The sequence below is a fragment of the Mercenaria mercenaria genome, chromosome 6 (genome assembly GCF_021730395.1).
Source record: "Mercenaria mercenaria strain notata chromosome 6, MADL_Memer_1, whole genome shotgun sequence".
Lineage (NCBI taxonomy): Eukaryota > Metazoa > Mollusca > Bivalvia > Venerida > Veneridae > Mercenaria > Mercenaria mercenaria.
Genome location: NC_069366.1, coordinates 33973661 through 33993728, shown reverse-complemented (window position 1 = coordinate 33993728; position 20068 = coordinate 33973661). Strand labels below are relative to the sequence as shown.

The window sequence follows — 20068 nt, the reverse complement described above, 5'->3', positions numbered from 1 at the left end:
CACATTATGTAATATACGCATAACCATCTATTTGCCAAATACAAAATTTAGTTGGTACAATTCTTCCTTTATTCGAGTCTACAAAAAAATTCTCTTCCAGTTATTTCTTTATGCATACATATTGGCTCTCAGATTATTGTTAAGGAATTTCATCACTTTCCAACATCATTTCTAAACCCCCTCTCATTATTGACACACAACGCCTTTTTGTACACATTCGTACAGACAAATTTCAGATATTCTTGCCATTACAATCTCAAATTAACCTCTTCACATTCAAATAGATATACTTCCACAACCTCATGTCATAAGCCTTCAAGCATAATCTTGTTTGTTCAGAACTATCAAGTCAAACAAAGAACAGCCTAAAATTACTGCATATACATCCATACCATAATATATTTCAGACAAAATAAGGCTTGGGGGCGGTTATGTATCTTTGTGGCAGTTTTGTTCAACCTGAACACATTTATATGTTGGATACAGATGTCCTTTTTATTAATATATCAGTTGGCTGATGGCGGTCAGTAAACCTAAACAGATTCCTGTATACATTACCAGTACCGTGAAACACAGTTTCCTTGACCATCTAGGCCAACTCGAGCATGTAAGTGTCTGCGGCCATTATCCTAATATTTTCTATGTTATGAAAACTCGGTGCCCCTGATAACTTATGCATATTGCTCATTCCCTGATAAATCAGTGTTTAAACTGATATAAACATATAAATCAGAGAGGAAGGATGAATAACTTTAGACACACTGTCCTCAGCGAAAATGTCACAATGAGTATTCGCATTCTCTAAGCACTGAACTAGTAACCCAATTTGAAGTATTCAACTCTCAATACTTAATTTACCCGACAGGCAAATCTGAAATATATGGATTACTAGCAGGGACATAGTCACTAAAGTATTTGTCACTCGTCTTCCATACTACATGTTTTATTCTCTCCCAATTTTACTACAATGTAAAACAACAAATACAAAAACAATTTCATTAATGGTATGAAAATTAAATGGACATGACTTGGTCATGATTACAACATGAATTTCCGAAATAACCCTATTTTAACGTGTATATAACACAAATTAAAGGTAAGTTATTTTCTATATTCTTTATTACCCCAACCTCCAGCCAAATATTACCCTTTTTTGCAAATAATCTTTTTATAACTGGTCATTAAAGCAACTAACTCAAGACATGAAACTTCTGAAAAACCAACTTTTCCTGTATTTACTTTTCTGCCACAAATTCGATACTATCAAAATGTAATTTTACTAAATTTTGTTAACAACGATTGTTTTCATTAATAAATAACAACAGCTGTCTTTGATTTCTGAAAAGCATTTTAAGGTAAAAAACAAAACAAGATACCATTAAAAGAAGTTACACATCCCATTTTGCTACCACTTATAACTGTAAATGTTCACAGAGATAATCTGTTGCAACATTTTACTAAAAGGGAAGGAGGCTTGTGCCAAAACACAAATATGCCTGTACTTCTGGTAGCAAGATCAAGTCTCGTGTAAATATATGAAACTGTTGCAGTGTTTGGATTATATTTTGACTTTTTTTATTCACGAAACTCTATCATTACCATGCGTGGGTTAGTCGCAATACCTAAAGATTCAGATGAAATAAATTTTCTTGTATTAATAGGGTTATTTCAATATGAATTAATAATCAATTAAAGGAATCCCTTTTCATTCAATTACCTTACTTCAAACAATTTCAACAGAACATTAAAAACTGTCCGAAAACATCTAACTATAACCAGCTCACAACAACATACAAACGAATCTATAGTCTTTCTTCTGTCCTATATCACTTCTTTATACTTAGAGTTAAACAGTACAGATGTTTAAGTTGTAAGTGTTTCTACTTAAGATCCTATATTGTATATTTTAGCGTTAAGTTGACCTTTCAAAATGTCACAATCATTCAACATTTTCATTTCGACATTTTCAAAGAGATACCAAAACAAAGTCATCAAACATTGTGCATCTTTCATGAGTTTCACACATTGTTCACATTCAAGAGTTTCTCAATATTCTCCTTCTATCTGTTCAGATTTAGCCTCTCCTTTCTACAGTACTGCCACTCTTATTACTTTTTGTACAATCAAGGAATCTATTCACTCCCTTTATCCATCAACTAAGGACCTCTCAGACCCTTTCTTCAATGCATCTCATTCTGACCCCCTTTCTACCATTCCCTCTCTTAAACCCATTCCTCATCCCTTCAACAAATATTTTCAGTTCCCCTATTAGTTTAAACACCTTCAAACAAATGGCCTTCCACTCGAGTATAACGCCTTTCTGATTCCAAAAAGAGATATTACATTATCAGAATTTTACAGGACTATTTAATATCTATATACCGTCATGTCAGCGCAATAACTCAATAAGTGCTTATATAATACATATACACTTATTGAGTTACTGCACTGATATGACGATACATTACAAGAACCAGAAAACAGTTCTTATGCCAGATAAGACATGTGTAAAGTTTTCAAAAAAGTCTGCAGAAGCTATGAATTACAAACCTACCATGGATGCCACAACATTTTAATAGGCTGAGATCAGTTAAACTTTTAAATTTAATTAAAGACATAGCCCAAACATTTATCTACCTTTTTTCTGTAACAAGAGGGCCATGAAGGCCCTGTATCACTCACCTGACCTATTGACCTAAAGATCATCAAGATTGACATTCTGACCAAGTTTCATTTAGACATGGTCATAAATGTGGCCAATAGCTTTTCCTTTAATTTGACCCGGTGACCTAGTTTTTGACCCAACATGACCCAGATTCGAACTTGACCTAAAAATCACCAAGATTAACATTCTGACTAAGTTTCATGAATATACAGTCATAAATGTGGCCTCTAGAACGTTAACAAGCTTTTCCTTTGATTTGACCAATTGACCTAGTTTTTGACCTCACCTGACCCAAATTAAAACTTATCCTATAGATCATCAAGATTAACATTCTGACCAAGTTTCATTAAGATATGGTCATAAATGTGGCCTCTACAGTGTAAACTAGCTTTCCCTTTGATTTGACCTGGTGACCTAATTTTTTATCCTACATGACCCAGATTCAAACTGGACCTTGAGATCATCATGATTAACATTCTGACCAAGTTTCATGAAGATATAGTCATAAATCTGGCCTCTACAGTGTTGACAAGCTCTTCCTTTGATTTGACCTGGTGACCTAGTTTTTGACCCTGGATGAACCAATATCAAATGTGTCCAAGACTTTACTGAGGGTAACATTCTGACCAAGTTTCATTAAGATTGGGCCCAAATTGTGACCTCTAGAGTGTTAACAAGCTTTTCCTTTGATTTGACCTGGTGACCTGGTTTTTTACCCCGGATGATCTAATATTGAACTCGTCCAAGATTTTATTGAGGGTAACATTCTGACCAAGTTTCATTAAGATTGAGCCAAAAATGTGACCTCTATAGAGTGTTAAGCTTTTCCTATGATTTGACCTGGTGCCCTAGTTTTTGAACCTAGATGACCCAATATCGAAATCATCCAGGATTTAATTGAGGGTAACATTCTGACCAAGTTTCATTAAGATTGGGCCCAAATTGTGACCTCTAGAGTGTAAACAAGCTATTCCTTTGATTTGACCTGGTGACCTAGTTTTTGACCCCAGATGACCCAATATCGAACTCGTCCAAGATTTTATTGAGGGTAACATTCTGACCAGGTTTCATTAAGTTTGGGCCAAAACTGTGACCTCTAGAGTGTTAACAGTCAAATTTTTGACGACGGACGGATGGATGACGGACGACGACTGACACAGGGTGATCACAAAAGCTCACCTTTGAGCACTTCCTGCTCAGGTGAGCTAAAAATCACATTGAAAACACTTAGAAGACTATACAGTTTACAGAATTGATAGATTATTGATCTGATAATAAATATGGCCATATAAAAACATCAAGTAACTAGTGTCCTTTAAAGAGATTTTCTGATGTCTGGCTTTTAAATTCTTATGAAAATAATGCTTTATTTGCATTGAAAGAAGGAACTTCAGCATGCAAAATATTTTTCATTAAAAAAATTCAGTACCGTTTTCCCTTTTTTTACCTAGGAACTTCGTATTATTTATTTTAAAATGACGTGAGCTCGCTGTATTATGCTATAGTGCATTACTTATAAGATTTGCCAATTGTAATTTTTACTTTAATGTATATATTACCTATCCCACCCACAAATCCCCCTTTCAAACATGTGCAACATCTAATTCCATGTTCCTCTAGACCCCTGACCCCACTGTGTTGAAGAACTACTGGAATTATAGCCTCCACCCCCACCCGACCTGTTACCCCACGATGAATAACTAGACTGACCGCTTTGCGGGTTATCCCCACTACCCCATGAATTACCAGAGGAATATCCCCCACCACTACGGCTGTCCCGAGTGCCCCCGAACCCTGGCCCTAACTGGTAATTTTCAGACACATTTGGATTTGATGCCCCTTGAAAGACAGCTTGAGCTGCTGCCAGCATAGCAGAACTCAACATGTTCATACCAATATTGTTCATATTTGGTTCAACAGCCATATTTTCTGGCTGGCGAGGACTAGGCTGACCCCAGTTACCACCCGAGTCCTCCCTCATTCTCTGTTTCCCCCCTCTACCACCCATGTGCCTTTCCCCTTGAAAGTTACCATCCTTCCCCTTGGGCTCGGCACTACTGATATGGACACTCGCCCCTTTGATTATGTGGTCTTCTCCGCACATTCTCTGAGCAACCTGTGGGTCAGCGAATGTGACAAAAGCAAATGCCCTGAATGGTTTAGGGATAAATGTATCGATGACCTCGCCGTACTCTTCAAAATACTCCTTGAGATCTTCATTGGTGATATCTTCGGTACAACGGGCAACAAATATCTTTCTGTTTGTAGGCACATTACTGTTCTCATTCTGAAAGTGAAGATTTAGGGTCATGTGTATTCTATTACTGATGAAGTTTAATATTTACAATTAAAATACAATTTACACACCCCAAATATAGCAATTAAGTTATTACCTAATGATTACACTGATCTGATATTTCTTCATTTTTCAGAGAATTTGCTATCAAATACATATGTGATATTGAAAGATTATAAATAGAACTGGTATTTAGTTATCTCCCTTTCAAAAGTGTCTCGTATTTAGTTTGTTTACTGTCTTCTCTGTATTCAATACATACCTGGCAAAAATCAAAACATCAGCAAGAACAATGGTAGGAAACAAAGCACATTTTTATGATAATGTAAAGTTACCATTATTACTAGCAAGGGACTAACTTTCATGGTTGAGTAAATTCATGAAATAATCCAACCAAACTTCCCTTTTAAATTAAATCAGTTTCAAAAGCTGAAGTGCGAAAAATTTTATTCCCGCAAAGTAACCATTCATGGACAAATCCATAAAAACCCTTGCCATTAAAATTAACAACTTTACAATGTTAATTAAGTACATGTACTTTTGAGCTATGTTTACCAATATACCAGTAGTATAAGTTATCTGTAGAAGTATTTTCTGGCTTCATTGAATTGGATGTACTTGGCAATATAATTCTGATTAATATGTTTTAAAAATATCTCAAAACTTAAACAGACACAAAACCTATACTGGCTAGCGTCCTACAACCGGACACTTTTGTAATATTTTTCACGATAACTCTGGAAATAGATAGATCTAATGGTTGAAATTTCACATGAACAAATCTAGGTTCTCCTCCCAGCTAAAGAACTAATTTGTTTACTTCTAAAATAAGGTCAAGTAATTTTTCGAGGCCCAAACAAAGGGCCACCGAATCACGTTGTTTTAAGGTCTAACAGTACCATGTTTCCGGACCATATATAGACAGCGAGTTGTCACTTTACTGATTTTCAATTTACGTTCAATATTGAATTAAATATTATTTTCAACCAAGGGAAAGTAGTCGTACTGAGGCACAGAAGTGTTTAATTACCTTTCTTGAATCGATGATTTGATCGTATCTTTCCCGTCTGAATCTTTTAAATTTCACTTTTCGAAGTAGATATTTTGATAAGAAAATGTGTTTAGGGTGTATTAAAATCATGCACTAAATTAGTAAAGCTGTATTTCCCAAGTTTAGGTGTTTACCAAATGTCTCGTCTGCTTACCTCAAATTTGCATGGGACCTTTAGATTTAATGGCGGGACCTCACCGAGATACTGCGCATGCGCATCACGCCACTTCCAGCTTCCCCCCGACATATAAACATGCTTCGTGAGTGCAGACGAAATGAAATGTAGCATTTATTGTAAAATACTTAAATTTAATCGTTGTAACTTTGCTATGTTGTTGAAAATCAAGCGTCCATTTGATCGTAAACAGATGAGCAAGGTTAAAGACTGAAATAAAGCATTTACGGGACTGTTTGGTTTGGTGGTCGTCCGGATTTAGTGGTCGCTAGCCAGTATCTTAGATCAAGTAAATAGACAGCCACAGTAATTAGGGCGATAGAATACATGTTATCTTTGAAACTGTAAATTCAGTCACTGTCATTAACAAGATATAGTCGTACATCATTGATCCTGTAAATACAGTTACAGAGGAGCTTACTTACATGTGAGTTGGGTAAGTTGACCTCACACCATCTTCCATCAATCCTGTGTCGTTCTGCCAGACAACGTAACTGTGACTCGTAATCTTTGAAACGTATAAAACCGAAACCCTTTGACTGCCCCGATCTAGGATCTCTTTTGACCTATAAATTCAAAGTTATTATTAAACAAGAGGGCCAAGATGGCCCTAGGTCACTCACCTAAGAAACACTCCATAACAGTGTAAAACATGTTTGACCTAGTGATTTCAAGGAAACAAATATTCTGACCAATTTTCATTAAGATTGGACCAAAAAATTGGTCTCTTGCGATAAAACAAGCATTTTCTTAGATATGACCTAGTTTTTGACCCTAGATGTCCCATGTTCAAACTCGACCTAGATTTTATCAAGGCAATCATTCTGACCAAAATTCATGAAGATCAACTGAAAAATACAGCCTCTATCACATACAGAAGTTTTTTCTTTGATTTGACCAAGTGACCTAGTTTTTGACCTCAGATGACCCATATTCAAATTCGACCTAGATTTCATTAAGGCAATCAACCTGACCAAATTTCATAAAAATCAATTGAAAAAAACAGTCTCTATCGCATACACAAGATTTTTCTTTAATTTGACCTAGTGACCTAGTTTTTGACCTCAGATAACCCATATTCAAAATCGACCTAGATTCATCAAGACAATCATTCTGACCAAGTTTCATACAGATCAATTGAAAAATACATCCTCTATTGCATACACAATGTTTTTCTTCGATTTGACCTAGTGACCTAGTTTTTGACCCGAGATGACCCATTTTCGAACACGGCCTAGATTTTATCAAGGTAATCATTCTGGCTAAATTTCATGAAGATCAGTTGAAAAATACAGCCTCTACTGCATACACAAGGTTCTTCTTTGATTTGACCTAGTGACCTAGTTTTTGACCCCAGATGACCTATTTTTGAAACTGGTCTAAATTTCATCAAGGTAATCATTCTGACCAAAAATCATGAAGATCAATTGAAAAATACAGCCTCTATCGCATACACAAGGTTTTTACGTGATATGACCTAGTGACCTAGTTTTTGATCCCAGATGACCCATTTTCGAACTCGGCCTAGATTTCATCAAGGTAATCATTCTGACCAAAATTCATGAAGATCAATTGAAAAATACCGCCTCTATCGCATACACAAGGTTTTTCTTTGATTTGACCTAGTGACCTAGTTTTTGACCCCAGATGACCCATTTTCGAACTCGGCCTAGATTTCATCAAGGCAATCATTCTGACCAAAATTCAGCCTCTATCGCATACACAAGGTTTTTCTTTGATTTGACCTAGTGACCTAGTTTTTGATCCGAGATGACCCATTTTCGAACTCGGCCTAGATTTCATCAAGGTTATCATTCTGACCAATATTCATGAAGAAGAATTGAAAAATACAGCCTCTATCGCATACACAAGGTTTTTCTTTGATTTGACCTAGTGACCTAGTTTTTGACCCAAGATGACCCATTTTCGAACTCGACTTAGATTTCATCAAGGTTATCATTCTGACCAATATTCATGAAGATTAATTGAAAAATACCGACTCTATCGCATACACAAGGTTTTTCTTTGATTTGACCTAGTGACCTAGTTTTTCACCCGAGATGACCCATTTTTGAACTCGGCCTAGATTTCATCAAAGTTATCATTCTGACCAATATTCATGAAGATTAAATGAAAAATACAGCCTCTATCGCATACACAAGGTTTTTCTTTGATTTGACCTAGTGACCTAGTTTTTGACCCGAGATGACCCATTTTCGAACTCGGCCTAGATTTCATCAAGGTTATCATTCTGACCATTATTCATGAAGATTAATTGAAAAATACAGCCTCTATCGCATACACAAGCTAAATGTTGACAGACGACGGACGACAGACGACAGACGACGGACGCCGGACGCCGGACATCGAGCGATCAGAAAAACTCACCTGAGCATTGCTCAGGTGAGCTAAAAACATGACTAAATATATTACTATTATACAAATACAATTGTAAATTGAAATCTAATGATGCAACAGTCATACTGTTACTGAAGCTAAGACCATAAAAGACCTTCAGATATCAATTTTTTTTTGTTCTCAAGTTTTCATAAATGATACAATGTACTAGCTCTTGTGATTTTTATGCTCTTACATCTGTCATTTTCCAAAGTTGGTGACTACATCTATTTCCATTTTAACTTTGTTGATTGGTTGTAAATAAACTTTCCGGATGTCTCTGCCTCAGGCCTAACCTTACGGCAGCCTTATGGATGACATTTACACAGTAGGAAAAAATCTTAACTGAATTAGGCTCCGCCTAACTGTAGCCTTACAGTATCTCAATTTACATAGGAGGAGAAAAATGTTAAGCCCTATTTAATTATAGCCTTATAGTAGTGGACATCATCATTTCTTTTTACAAAAGTGACTTTTTTGAAAAATATTGTTTCGCAATTTTTCACAGAATACTGAAGACATTAATTTGACACAGGTGATATAATTTTACAACAAATGCATTTTTTTGGCTCAGTCGTTAACAATTTTTTATTCTACGAATCTAAACATGATAGTGAACAAAGGAAAGGTGTTTAAAATCATGTTACCTAGTAAAGACCAGCAAAAAATGAATTCTAATGATTATGTGTAAGTTCATTCCCAGTCTATGAACAAGCTATTTTTTTGTTTGTTTGGTTTTAGAGTCATATTGATTGACACAGTTTAGGTCATTATATGACAACTTTTCCTGCCTTTGATAATGGAGGAACACCCCAGGTATGCCTTAATTAGGGCACTATCTCGTCACAGACAGGCACCCAGGTAGAACCACTGACCATCTGGGACCTGTGAACAAGCCAGATGGCTTCCTCACACTAAGAATTTTACACCACAAGCGAGGTTTCAAACCATTATTGGTGAGGCTCAAGTTATAAACAAATTTCAATATAACAAACTAATGAAAATCATGAAATAATATGAAATTCACCTGCACAAGGATAAGGTCACCAAACTTTTTAAAGTACTCTCTCATATCATCTTCAGTGCTTTTCCAAGGCAATCCTAGTACAATGAGGTCACTTGGTCTTCGGGTTTCCACTTTCTTCATCTTTGTTGATACAGGATTCTCAATCTCTTCATCACCCTTCCTCTTTGATTCTATACAATATAAATACAATAATGCATGGAATGCCATGAATAAATTTTCTAAAGAAACCTTCATTTAATAAACTGTGCTATGTCAAAAGTGGATGGGTGGCAAATGTAAGGGAAATATTCAACACTTTGTTACAGAAAACAAAAAAAGGATTCATGCTAAGAACTAAATGATTATCTTCGTCATGTAAGTGTAAACAGAGCTGAGATTAGCTATTTGAATGACATTTTATAAACAAGAAACGCGGCAATGCCACGAAACCAGGTTTTCAACACTTTTCATAAGAATAAACAAGAGTGCCAGAATGTCACAATATACGCCCGTCACAGCAAATTTCTTTACTCTAGCACCTGTATTTGCAGATGTAATTTTAATTTTGTGGTTGTTTAGTAATCATTGTAATTCTTTTGTTTTTCTAAGTCCACAAAAAAACTCCTTACCAGGTAGAGATACCTTAAAATACACCTAAAATTAGAAAGTAACAACTATGTTGTACCACAGAAAAGTGGTCTTGGTTTTTCCCTACGGTCAATTATAAAAAAGTTACAATATAAGTTATTTAGAGTAACAACTAAGGGAAGTTAATCTTAAAAAAAAAAAAAAAAAAAAAAAAAAAAAAAAAAAAAAAAAAAAATTGGAAGTCCACACAGAAATCCTTACCAGGTAGAGATTGGTCAAAATACACCTCAAAATTGGATGTAACATGCATGTTGTACTACAGAAAAGTGGTCTCGATTTTTCCCTACGTCTAGTAATGAAAAAGTTACAATATAAGCTATTTATAGTAACAACAAAGGGAAGTAATTCTAAAGAAGGGAACTGCGCAAGACACTTCGTCTCATGATGGTGTATAATTGTGCCAAGTTACATCAAAATCCCTCTATGCATGAAGAAGATATGCTCCGGACAAAGTTTTCATTCTTGTATCCTTTGACCTCTAAGTGTGACCTTGACCTTAGACCTAGGGACCTGGTTCTTGCGCATGACACTCCGTCTCATGATGGTGAACAATTGTGCCAACTTTCATCAAAATCCCTCCATGCATGTAGAAGATATGCTAACCCTAACCCTAACCTAACCCTATTTTTAGTAACAATGACCTTGACCTTGATCCCAGAAACCCCAAAATCAATCCCAAGCTACACCTTTATATAAGTTTTCTATACACCAAGTTTCATCATGATAGCTCATTCCTAAGTTAAGTTATTGACCGGAAACCCTTTTTCTATTTTAAGTAACAGTGACCTTGACCCCAGAAACCCCAAAATCAATCCCAGCCTTTGTCTTGATATAAGCTACATACATACCAAGTTTTATTCAAATATCTTTACCGAAACAAAAGTTATTGACCGGAAACCCTTTTTCTATTTTAAGTAACAGTGACCTTGACCTTGACCCCAGAAACCCCATAATGAATCCCAGCCTTTGTCTTGATATAAGCTACATACATACCAAGTTTTATTTAAATATCTTTACCGAAACAAAGGTTATTGACCGGAAACACCAGTTTGACGCCGCCGCCGCCCGCCTGCCCGACCGACATCTACCCCAATCTAATAACTCAGGTTTTCAACACCTGGTTAAAAATACATTTCCTACTTTTCAAAATAGTACCTCATTTCTTAAGGCAATATCTTTCTAAATATGTTAAGAAATTAGTTGTCAATGAATTTTATATTAATTACAAATAAATTCTGCTCCATACAAGTGTCTTTTTCAACAATGGGATAAGTTTCAGAATGCATAAATAGCAATGTTTTAGTTACTTCCCTTTTACTGGTGATAGTTCTTAAAAAGTACAGAAAGTGAATATTGCTTCTCCCTTACAATTTCATAACTTCGTTGCGCATGCACAGTGAGCAATTTATGATTGAAAGTTTTGGAAGCAGATCGCTTGTAAATATGAGTTGACACTGATTATATTTCTACAATAATAAAATACTTTTGAGGAAATCCATCATCTGGGGGTAGAAATTTCTTTTTGTTTACTGCTGTATTTATGAAAACTGAAAATCATTTCAAACTTTCTATATTACTAAACTAAATGAAAGCAAAGTTTCACTGCTGAATTTGTTCATAAAGAACATGTCTTTTTCACCGAAAAAATTACTAGTGTACAGTACTTTAGGGTATAGCAGATTTTAGGGTTACACTTATAGAGGATAGGTTGATAATTTTTGTATTGTATTGTAGAAATTTTCATATTTATAGGGTATATTTTACTGGTAAGCAGACAGACATTCTGACATATATTTTAAATGTTCGCTTGTTGTGTTATTTTTCATATATGTCATCAAATGAAAATCGAAGCTATCCTTTACTGACTAATTCAGTGTACATGTATTATGTAAAAAACATCAGTGAATGAAAAGTATTTTATATAAACTAGAAGATGCTTTTGTAGAAAAGTGCATGTCTCCCCCAATGCATAGTTGTATAGGCAAGAAGTCAGTAGGGGACTGGAGCAAAAGTCAAAGAGACACTGGTGGTTGGTTGCAATAGACATCATCTACTTGGCAAGTTGGAATGTCCAATCATTCACTAAGTTTCAACATTCTGGTCCTAATGATTCTCAAGTTATGAACTGGAAATGGTTTTCCATGTTCAGGCCCCTGTGACCTTGATCTTCATTCGAGTGACCTCAAAATAAGTAGAGGTCATCTACTCTGCATCTCCAATCATCATATTAAGTTTCAACATTCTGGGTCAAGTGGTTCTCAAGTTATTGATTGGAAATGGTTTTCCAATTTAAGGCCCCTGTGACCTTAACCTTTAATAGAGTGACCCCAAAATCACTATGGGTCATCTACTCTGCAAGACCAATCATCCTATGAAGTTTCAACATTCTGGGTCAAGTGGTTCTCAAGTTATTGATCGGAACTGACTGGAAATATATTTCCATGTTCTGGCCGCTGTGACCTTGACCTTTAATAGAATGACCCCAAAAACACTAGGGCCATTTACTCTGTAAGTCCTATCACCCTATGAAGTTTCAACATTCTAATCAAGTGGTTCTTAAGTTACTGTACGGAAACTGATTTTCGTGTTCTGTTAGCTGCGACCTTGACCTTTAACAGAAAGATCCCAAAATCAATAGGGGTCATCTACTCTGCATGCCCAATCATCCTATGAAGTTTCAACATTCTAGGTCAAGTAGTTCTCAAGTCACAGTCCAGAAATGATTTTCCATGATTAGGCCCATGTGACCTTGACCTTTGTTATAGTGACCCAAAATCAATAAGGGTCATCTACTCTGCATGACCAATCATCCTGTAAGGTTTTAACATTTTGGGTCAATTGGTCCTCAAGTTATTGATCAGAAATGGTTTTCCATGTCAAGGCCCCTGTGACCTTGACCTTTATTAGAGCGACCCAAAAATCAACAGGGGTCATCTACTCTGCATGAACAATCATCCTGTGATGACCAATCATCCTGTGACATTTCAACATTCTGGGTCAAGTTATTGATTGGAAATGGTTTTCCATGTTCTGGCCCCTGTGACCTTGACCTTTAATGGAGTGATCCAAAAAAACAATAGGGTCGTCTACTCCATAAGCCCTGCCACCCTATGAAATTTGAAGGTTCTAGGTCAAATATGGTTCTCCAATAGACTGGCTTCCATCCCTATTTTTGTTCTTATTTACATATCAGTTTTCTCCATTAAGAGGGAAGTAACTCCAGAAGGTTGCTTCTACATTGACATTTTTTATTGCTCCTGGCTCCAAGCATAGGTATGGTTCAGACAAGTGTGCTATTTTAGAGGCTTAAATTAAATTTTCTTATAAAATGTTTCCGGTGTTTATATAAAAAATACTCATGCAGCCAGGGAGCCAGGCTACATTTGTAGTTCTCCAGTTATTTATCGGAAATGAAGTGTGATGGATAGACAAAAGGACAGGGCAAAAACAATATGTCTCTCCTGTATTGTAATTAAAAAGTAGAATGTTTTTGAAAAGAGAATACATCGTCATTCGATCATTATTCTGATTTATAGTAAAAACATCTTGGGAAGTTTGTTTAGAAGCAAATTTTAAACTAATAATGGAAAAAATGACCAAAGTGTACACCCTAAATCAGCACATACGTAAACAATGGCATGGAGAGAAAAAAAATCACATGAATTTCTATAAAAAGCTACATGCTTTGAAAAGAATAGCTGTCTTTTGTCTGATATATATACAGAAACCGCCACATCTGTTTACTTTAAAACATGTTAAAGGTCAAGGTCACTGAAATACCTTCTGTGATTCAGAACCCCCACGATCCTAAACTGACTAATAAACAGTATAGTACAGTATATTGCCGAAACGCAAATAAAACCAAACAAACAACACTAGTGCAGGGCTTCCAAGGATTCAATTTCATGGAGTCGACTGCCTTAAACATTCAGATTTTGGAGTCCCTCTTAAATTTTCTTGGAGTCCTAGGTAGTATCGATCACTTCGTACAATGACCTTCAATATCATCATCATCATCATTACTATCATCATCATAATTTATCTAATTGGTTCAGAACAATGTGTAAAGTAATAGAATTTAGAGAAAAGGACCACTAGAATGATCAGAAAATATTTTATTTTACAAAAAAAAATAAAATACTTTATTGTTTCATTATACGTACTGTATAGCAACAGTCAGCATTTTTATTAAAATCAACAGACTTACTGTTGTTCAGCTACATAATGAAATCCACTTTAAAAAATCTAAAAGTACATTTTGCTTGGAGTAGAATTATGTCAAATTACATCATTCACCTGGCAATACCCAACCAGTTAACTTTCATCCCACATCAAAGAAAATCAATACAGGAAAATTTTGCCGACGTTTAGCTGCCATGTGCTTGTGTTTGTTTCAGGTTATTCATGAAAATGTGTCAGAGATATCAGTTCTTAATAGAAATTAAGACAAATTGAATGTTTTTTTTTGTTTTTTGTTTTTTTAATTCTAAAAAAAGTAAGTAGCAAATTTATTACCAATCGGAAAAAAATGTTTTAATTTAAACTCGATGTGAAATGTCATTTGCTAGAAGAATATAGATACTTGCTGAGGTTTTTAGTGTTGAAATCATCGATAAATTTTCCACAATTAGTTACTCTGTCTTCCGACTTCGGAGCTTGTTTCATCAATTTAATCCGAGCCAAATGCATGTAATGTTCATTGTCGACAATTAGCGCCTTCTAAACATGTCAACTGATCTGGATTTATAACGGTTTACATTTACAGACGGTCTCTATTAAACACGATGCTTTAATTCACACTAGTCTCACACTTCAAACAATGCCGGCAGTTTTTACGAGGCTGTCAATCAAGAGTTAAACCACTTTGATTAGTGACGGGGCGGAGCTAATCACGTCAATCGCGTGAAGTTACGTCACGGTGTATTGATTTTGTCGTCCTTTGAAAATATCGGAAGTCCTTTGTACGCCTCTGACATTGTGTATTGGCGTACGGATCATAATTTTTGGCGTATTTTACGCCGGGACGCCGCTAAATGGAAGCCGGTTCATTCATGAATGTGAATAACAAGACTAATCTGCAAGATGGTCATGCAGATAAAGAAAATTATTGGCACAACCGCCATGCAGATAGCCTTGGCTTTCAAGTTAGGAAGTGGCTATTCTTACAGTCCCGTAGGAATAGCCTCGCAGTTTTGTATAACAATATATTGTATTGAAGTCATTCAACTGATATATTTTCACCCGATTTCGGAAAATGACATGTATTATCACATTTGGTCAATGTGTTACAAATTAAATGCAGGGTTTCAGATATTATTTGATAATTTTTACATAAATCAATGAGAAATTGAATCTTCTTTTGATACATTAAGTTTTATTTGATTTAATTTATGGCAAATTCGTGAAATAATTGGCATTTAAACCTATAGCATGTAAAGCGTCGGCAGCGATGAGAACTTCATGGAAATTGCTTCAACTATTTTAGTCTTTCACGTGATTGACGTGAGTGGGGATAATGCCCAAAATTCTCTCAATATTTTCTAGGATCGCGTCAAATAAGTTGGACAATAACAAATGGAAGTAATAAAATGTAACAAAATGTGTTATACCAGGGGAAATCACCTCCCTGGATTTCCTTACCGGATTTTTAAGTAAATATGTTGGGTAAAATTATATCATTCAAATGAATTCAGTACGATGTGTTACACAAAACTGCCGTAGGAATAACCACTTTTCATAATTCATATGGGAGAGCCGTAGGAATTCTCGATATTGACATTATGGATAAAATCCCGTTTTCCGGTATTAACCACTAATAAACGCCCATTCCCGGTTTTACGGTGAGGGGGGGTATCGGCCATTACGCTACATGGCGGTAGTGTTCAGATTATCCTTTTTACAAGTTTTAAACAAAGAGAAAGAATAAAAAAGTATTGCAGATTATCATTAAACATTGTTATAATTAAGATGTAGCAAACATTCCTCAAAGTTTACTTTATTTTTGAAATATTATCTTTTATTCTACACTGCCGCTTCCGTGGCTCGATACCGAAGGTGTGAAATTATTCACAATTTTTAAGGTAAACAGACTATTTTTGCAAAAAAAAATGTTGCAGAGGTCGTAGAATAGTATTTCCATAGTGAGAAAGTAAGAACTTTCCTAAATCCTTATCTTCTGGCAAAAATAATTGCTAATATTGTACACGGTCTTTGTATCGGTTAATCTCGCCAGTCCCCCCGACCCTATTTACGGAGATACCGGAAAACGGGATTTATCCTTATGTCGGTATGGTCAATAGACACCTGTGAGCTTTTTACTATTCTTACGTAAGAATAGCCTGCACGGCTATTCCTACAGGACCGTAAGAACAGCCACTTCCTTCAAGTTACGCATAAATTATTAATTATTAATTAATTTAGTGGTTCTACGATATACCTTTCGGAAAGTTAACAATGTAGGTTGTATTTCCCCAGAATCCATTTGGCGGATGAAGGCAACCACTTGCGAGTCTAACACCTCTCAATCCACCAGTTTCGGAACGGTATTTCAGCCCGCAAGCACCAGGAAACTGTGCAATCAACGAAGATAACAACAGAGTTCCATCGTGATCTCCTCCATCATCTTCCGCTGGAATTTCTATTGCTTCGTCGTTTTCATCGTCAGTTACGCGAACAAAACTAGCCATGCTAATTGGTTAAAGCAGTAGTAAATTAGTTTTTCTAAGAAAAAATAAGTATCCTACTCGTTTTCTTGGAATTTGCGAAAAAATGGCGTTTTAGGTTGTATTGGTTATTAATGACTGCGTTTGCAGGAATACATTCTCAATATTTTACCTAACGTTTAATCGAACAATTTATTCTCTTCATACATTGCCACGCTATAGGCTCTTCCACGCGTTAAATACTACATATCTGTATTCAGACAGATCAGTGAAACAGACTATGCCACGCTATAGGTAAAGGTAAAGACTTCAAGTACAATGCAGTGTTTATCTAGACTATCATATCACATATAACAAATCAGCGACGGGATACCTGGATATCTGTGTGTGTGTTTTTTTTTTTATAATTTTCATGGATTTAAAGGTGGTCAGTCGCATTCCAGCAACATTATATATGACGTATTCCCTAGCTAAAGATATTAATTTAAGGATACATAGAGTTAGATTCGTATTAGAAATATGTACTGTATTTTATGGTATCAAGTCAAAACGTCCCCTAGTCAAAACTATTTTATTTCTTTTATGAAATTTTGTAATTATCTCCTTTTAATATAAAAGTATTTAAGAAGTGGACTATTTCTTTTGATTTCAAAATAATTTATAGTTTAACATTTGAAGGGGTCCGTGCAAAAAGGTACCTATATCTCCTTTTTTGTTCAAAATGGAGTAAGGACCTTTGTGGCATAAAAAAGAAAGAACATTCCCTACCTGATTACCTCCCCCCCCCACCCCCGCCCCCCTTACCAACCAGCGGCGTATTCTGCTATTTAATCATGCAGCTAACAGAAATTCCGTCTAAAATTTTGTGAAATATGGATAGACAAAGAGAAACATATATTTGTTAACTAGTTTCAATATAAGAAAGTAATATACAGGTCATTTGAATCTGCATTTCAAAAACTATTGTGTTATGCATTTGATAAATCTTTGAATTCTAACATACAATGAAATCTATAAAGAATCACAATGTTTACATGCATTTATTTATACTGAATTTGTAAGTACATGCGTACATGTAGTATTAGAATTTCGTATCCCGACCTACCCTAAATTTTTGGCCCAACCCTAAATGTTTTTATGGCCTTGGAGATTATTTTTTTCAACTTTTAAACACAATGTTGCAAAACTGCACTTTTTATGCTTTAAACATGGCCAGTGATGTTAGAAATCAACTTACTGATGCTCTAAAGGCATAACCCCCTTATTTGTATTCATTTTTTGACACAAAAATAATTTCCGAAAAGTCTCCCTTAATGAAAAAAAAAATCAAAAAAAAAAAAAAAAAAGAAAGAAAAACCCGACCTACCTACCCTATTTTTTTTAGCATATTACCGGAAACAAAGAATTTTATTTTAGACCTAAGAACATTATCAGAACACTGTGAATTTAGAGATACCTTAAACGATATTCTATGAAATTTATTCGTATGTGGTCTAAATAATGAAACTACAAATAAGATTATTTTCAGAAAAGTGACTTGACATTACAAAAGACCGTAGAGGAAGCAGTTGCAATGGAAACAGCAGCAAAAGACTCTTCGGAGTTACGTACGACTGTTCAGCTTGTGAGCCACGCCATGAAAAAACCAACATAGTGGCTTTGCGGCCAGCATGGATCCAGACCAGCCTGCGCATCCGCGCAGTCTGGTCAGGATCCATGCTGTTCGCTTACGGTTTCTCTAATTGCAATATGGTTTGAAAGCGAACAGCATGGATCCTGACCAGACTGTGCGGATGCGCAGGCAGGTCTGGATCCATGCTGGTCGCAAAGCCACTATGTTGGTTTTCTAATGGCGCGGCTCATGTACAAACGAAAACGACTGAGAAACAAAACAATGTGCACAAGTGCTTGACAAGAAGCATTGTGGTAAGAGTTATCACTAGGCAAGCAAATGTTTTTTTATAAAAACAAAACGTGTTATATTTGCTAAATAAAAAACGGGACATATAAAAAGTACGTGCAAATTAAACCGCCGAACGTCAATTCGGCTGGTGATGATGAAAATGACAGATTCTTTGTCATTTCACGGTCATACAGGAATTCCGAAAATATTTTGGAAACGCGAAATATGACAAACCTACATCATTGTTGAAAACGTATCCTGGAGATCAAATTCAGCGGGCAGGTACGAAATTGGTATGTCAAATACAATGGTCAATTAAAGATAGCGAAAATTTGTGTTGTTAAGGGCAACGGACCAATTTTGTTTGACAGAGACTAGTTTCATCAAGTCACGCTTGATTGGAAAACGAATATTGTGCAGGTAAATGCTATTAAGGTATCCGGTCCACAAATAAGCAAGTTCTATTTTACAATGCTATTAATATTAACTATACTGACGAGATAAAGAAACGCCTCATTGAAATTTGGCGTTATTTTTTTCCTAACGCTTTTAATTGTTGTGAAATGTAGTAAATCTACATGTACTCTGACCGACAAACACAGTGAACAAAAACTCGCGCGATTTCATTCAGCCATTTGTTCACTTCATGTACCTGGTCATGATTTCCTCGTGCAGTCAGTGCATGTAAACCATGTGGTTTGATTGAACGATTTTTGCACATGTACATGTGTAATACGACACACAACCATATTTTCAGCTATTCTCTGAAAAAAACATTAGTTTTCGTAATGCCGAGGCTGAATTCTGAAGAGAGGGCTCAGGTTTTGGCTATGCTTGAATGTGGGCGAACACAGGAACAAGTTGCTAGACGTTTTAACGTCTCTCGTTCGACAATTGTGCGTCTTATTCGACGTGTTAGAGACACGGGAACGTCTATCGATAGACCACGTTCAGGTAGACCGCGTGTAACGTCAATACGACAGGATAATTATATACGTCAACGTCATTTACGTGACAGATTTGTGACGGCGCAATCTACGTCACGTATAGTTGTAGGTAACCGTGGACGTCCAATTAGTCGACATACAGTGAGAAATCGACTCAGAGAACGCGGAATTACCTGTCGTAGGCCCTACCGCGGTCTAATTCTAACGTTACGCCACCGTCACCAACGCCTTATTTGGGCCCGCAACCATCGCGGCCAGCGTTGGCAGAACGTAGTGTTCAGTGACGAGTCGCGTTTCAACTTGTGGAACGCCGACGGA

General features: G+C 35.9%; 1 protein-coding gene across 1 annotated transcript; it reads right to left on the bottom strand.

Annotated features, from left to right (window-relative positions):
* Nucleotides 1-922: 922 nt before the first annotated feature.
* On the bottom strand, nucleotides 923-17035 carry LOC123549180 (TAR DNA-binding protein 43-like). Its single transcript, XM_045337053.2, has 4 exons — nucleotides 16675-17035; nucleotides 9612-9781; nucleotides 6613-6753; nucleotides 923-4952 (listed from the first exon to the last, which is right to left on the bottom strand). Exons 1-4 carry the CDS (start codon nucleotides 16922-16924, stop codon nucleotides 4266-4268), a joined length of 1248 nt encoding a protein of 415 aa, XP_045192988.2. The 5' UTR covers nucleotides 16925-17035; the 3' UTR covers nucleotides 923-4265.
* Between the last annotated feature and the right edge of the window lie 3033 nt (nucleotides 17036-20068).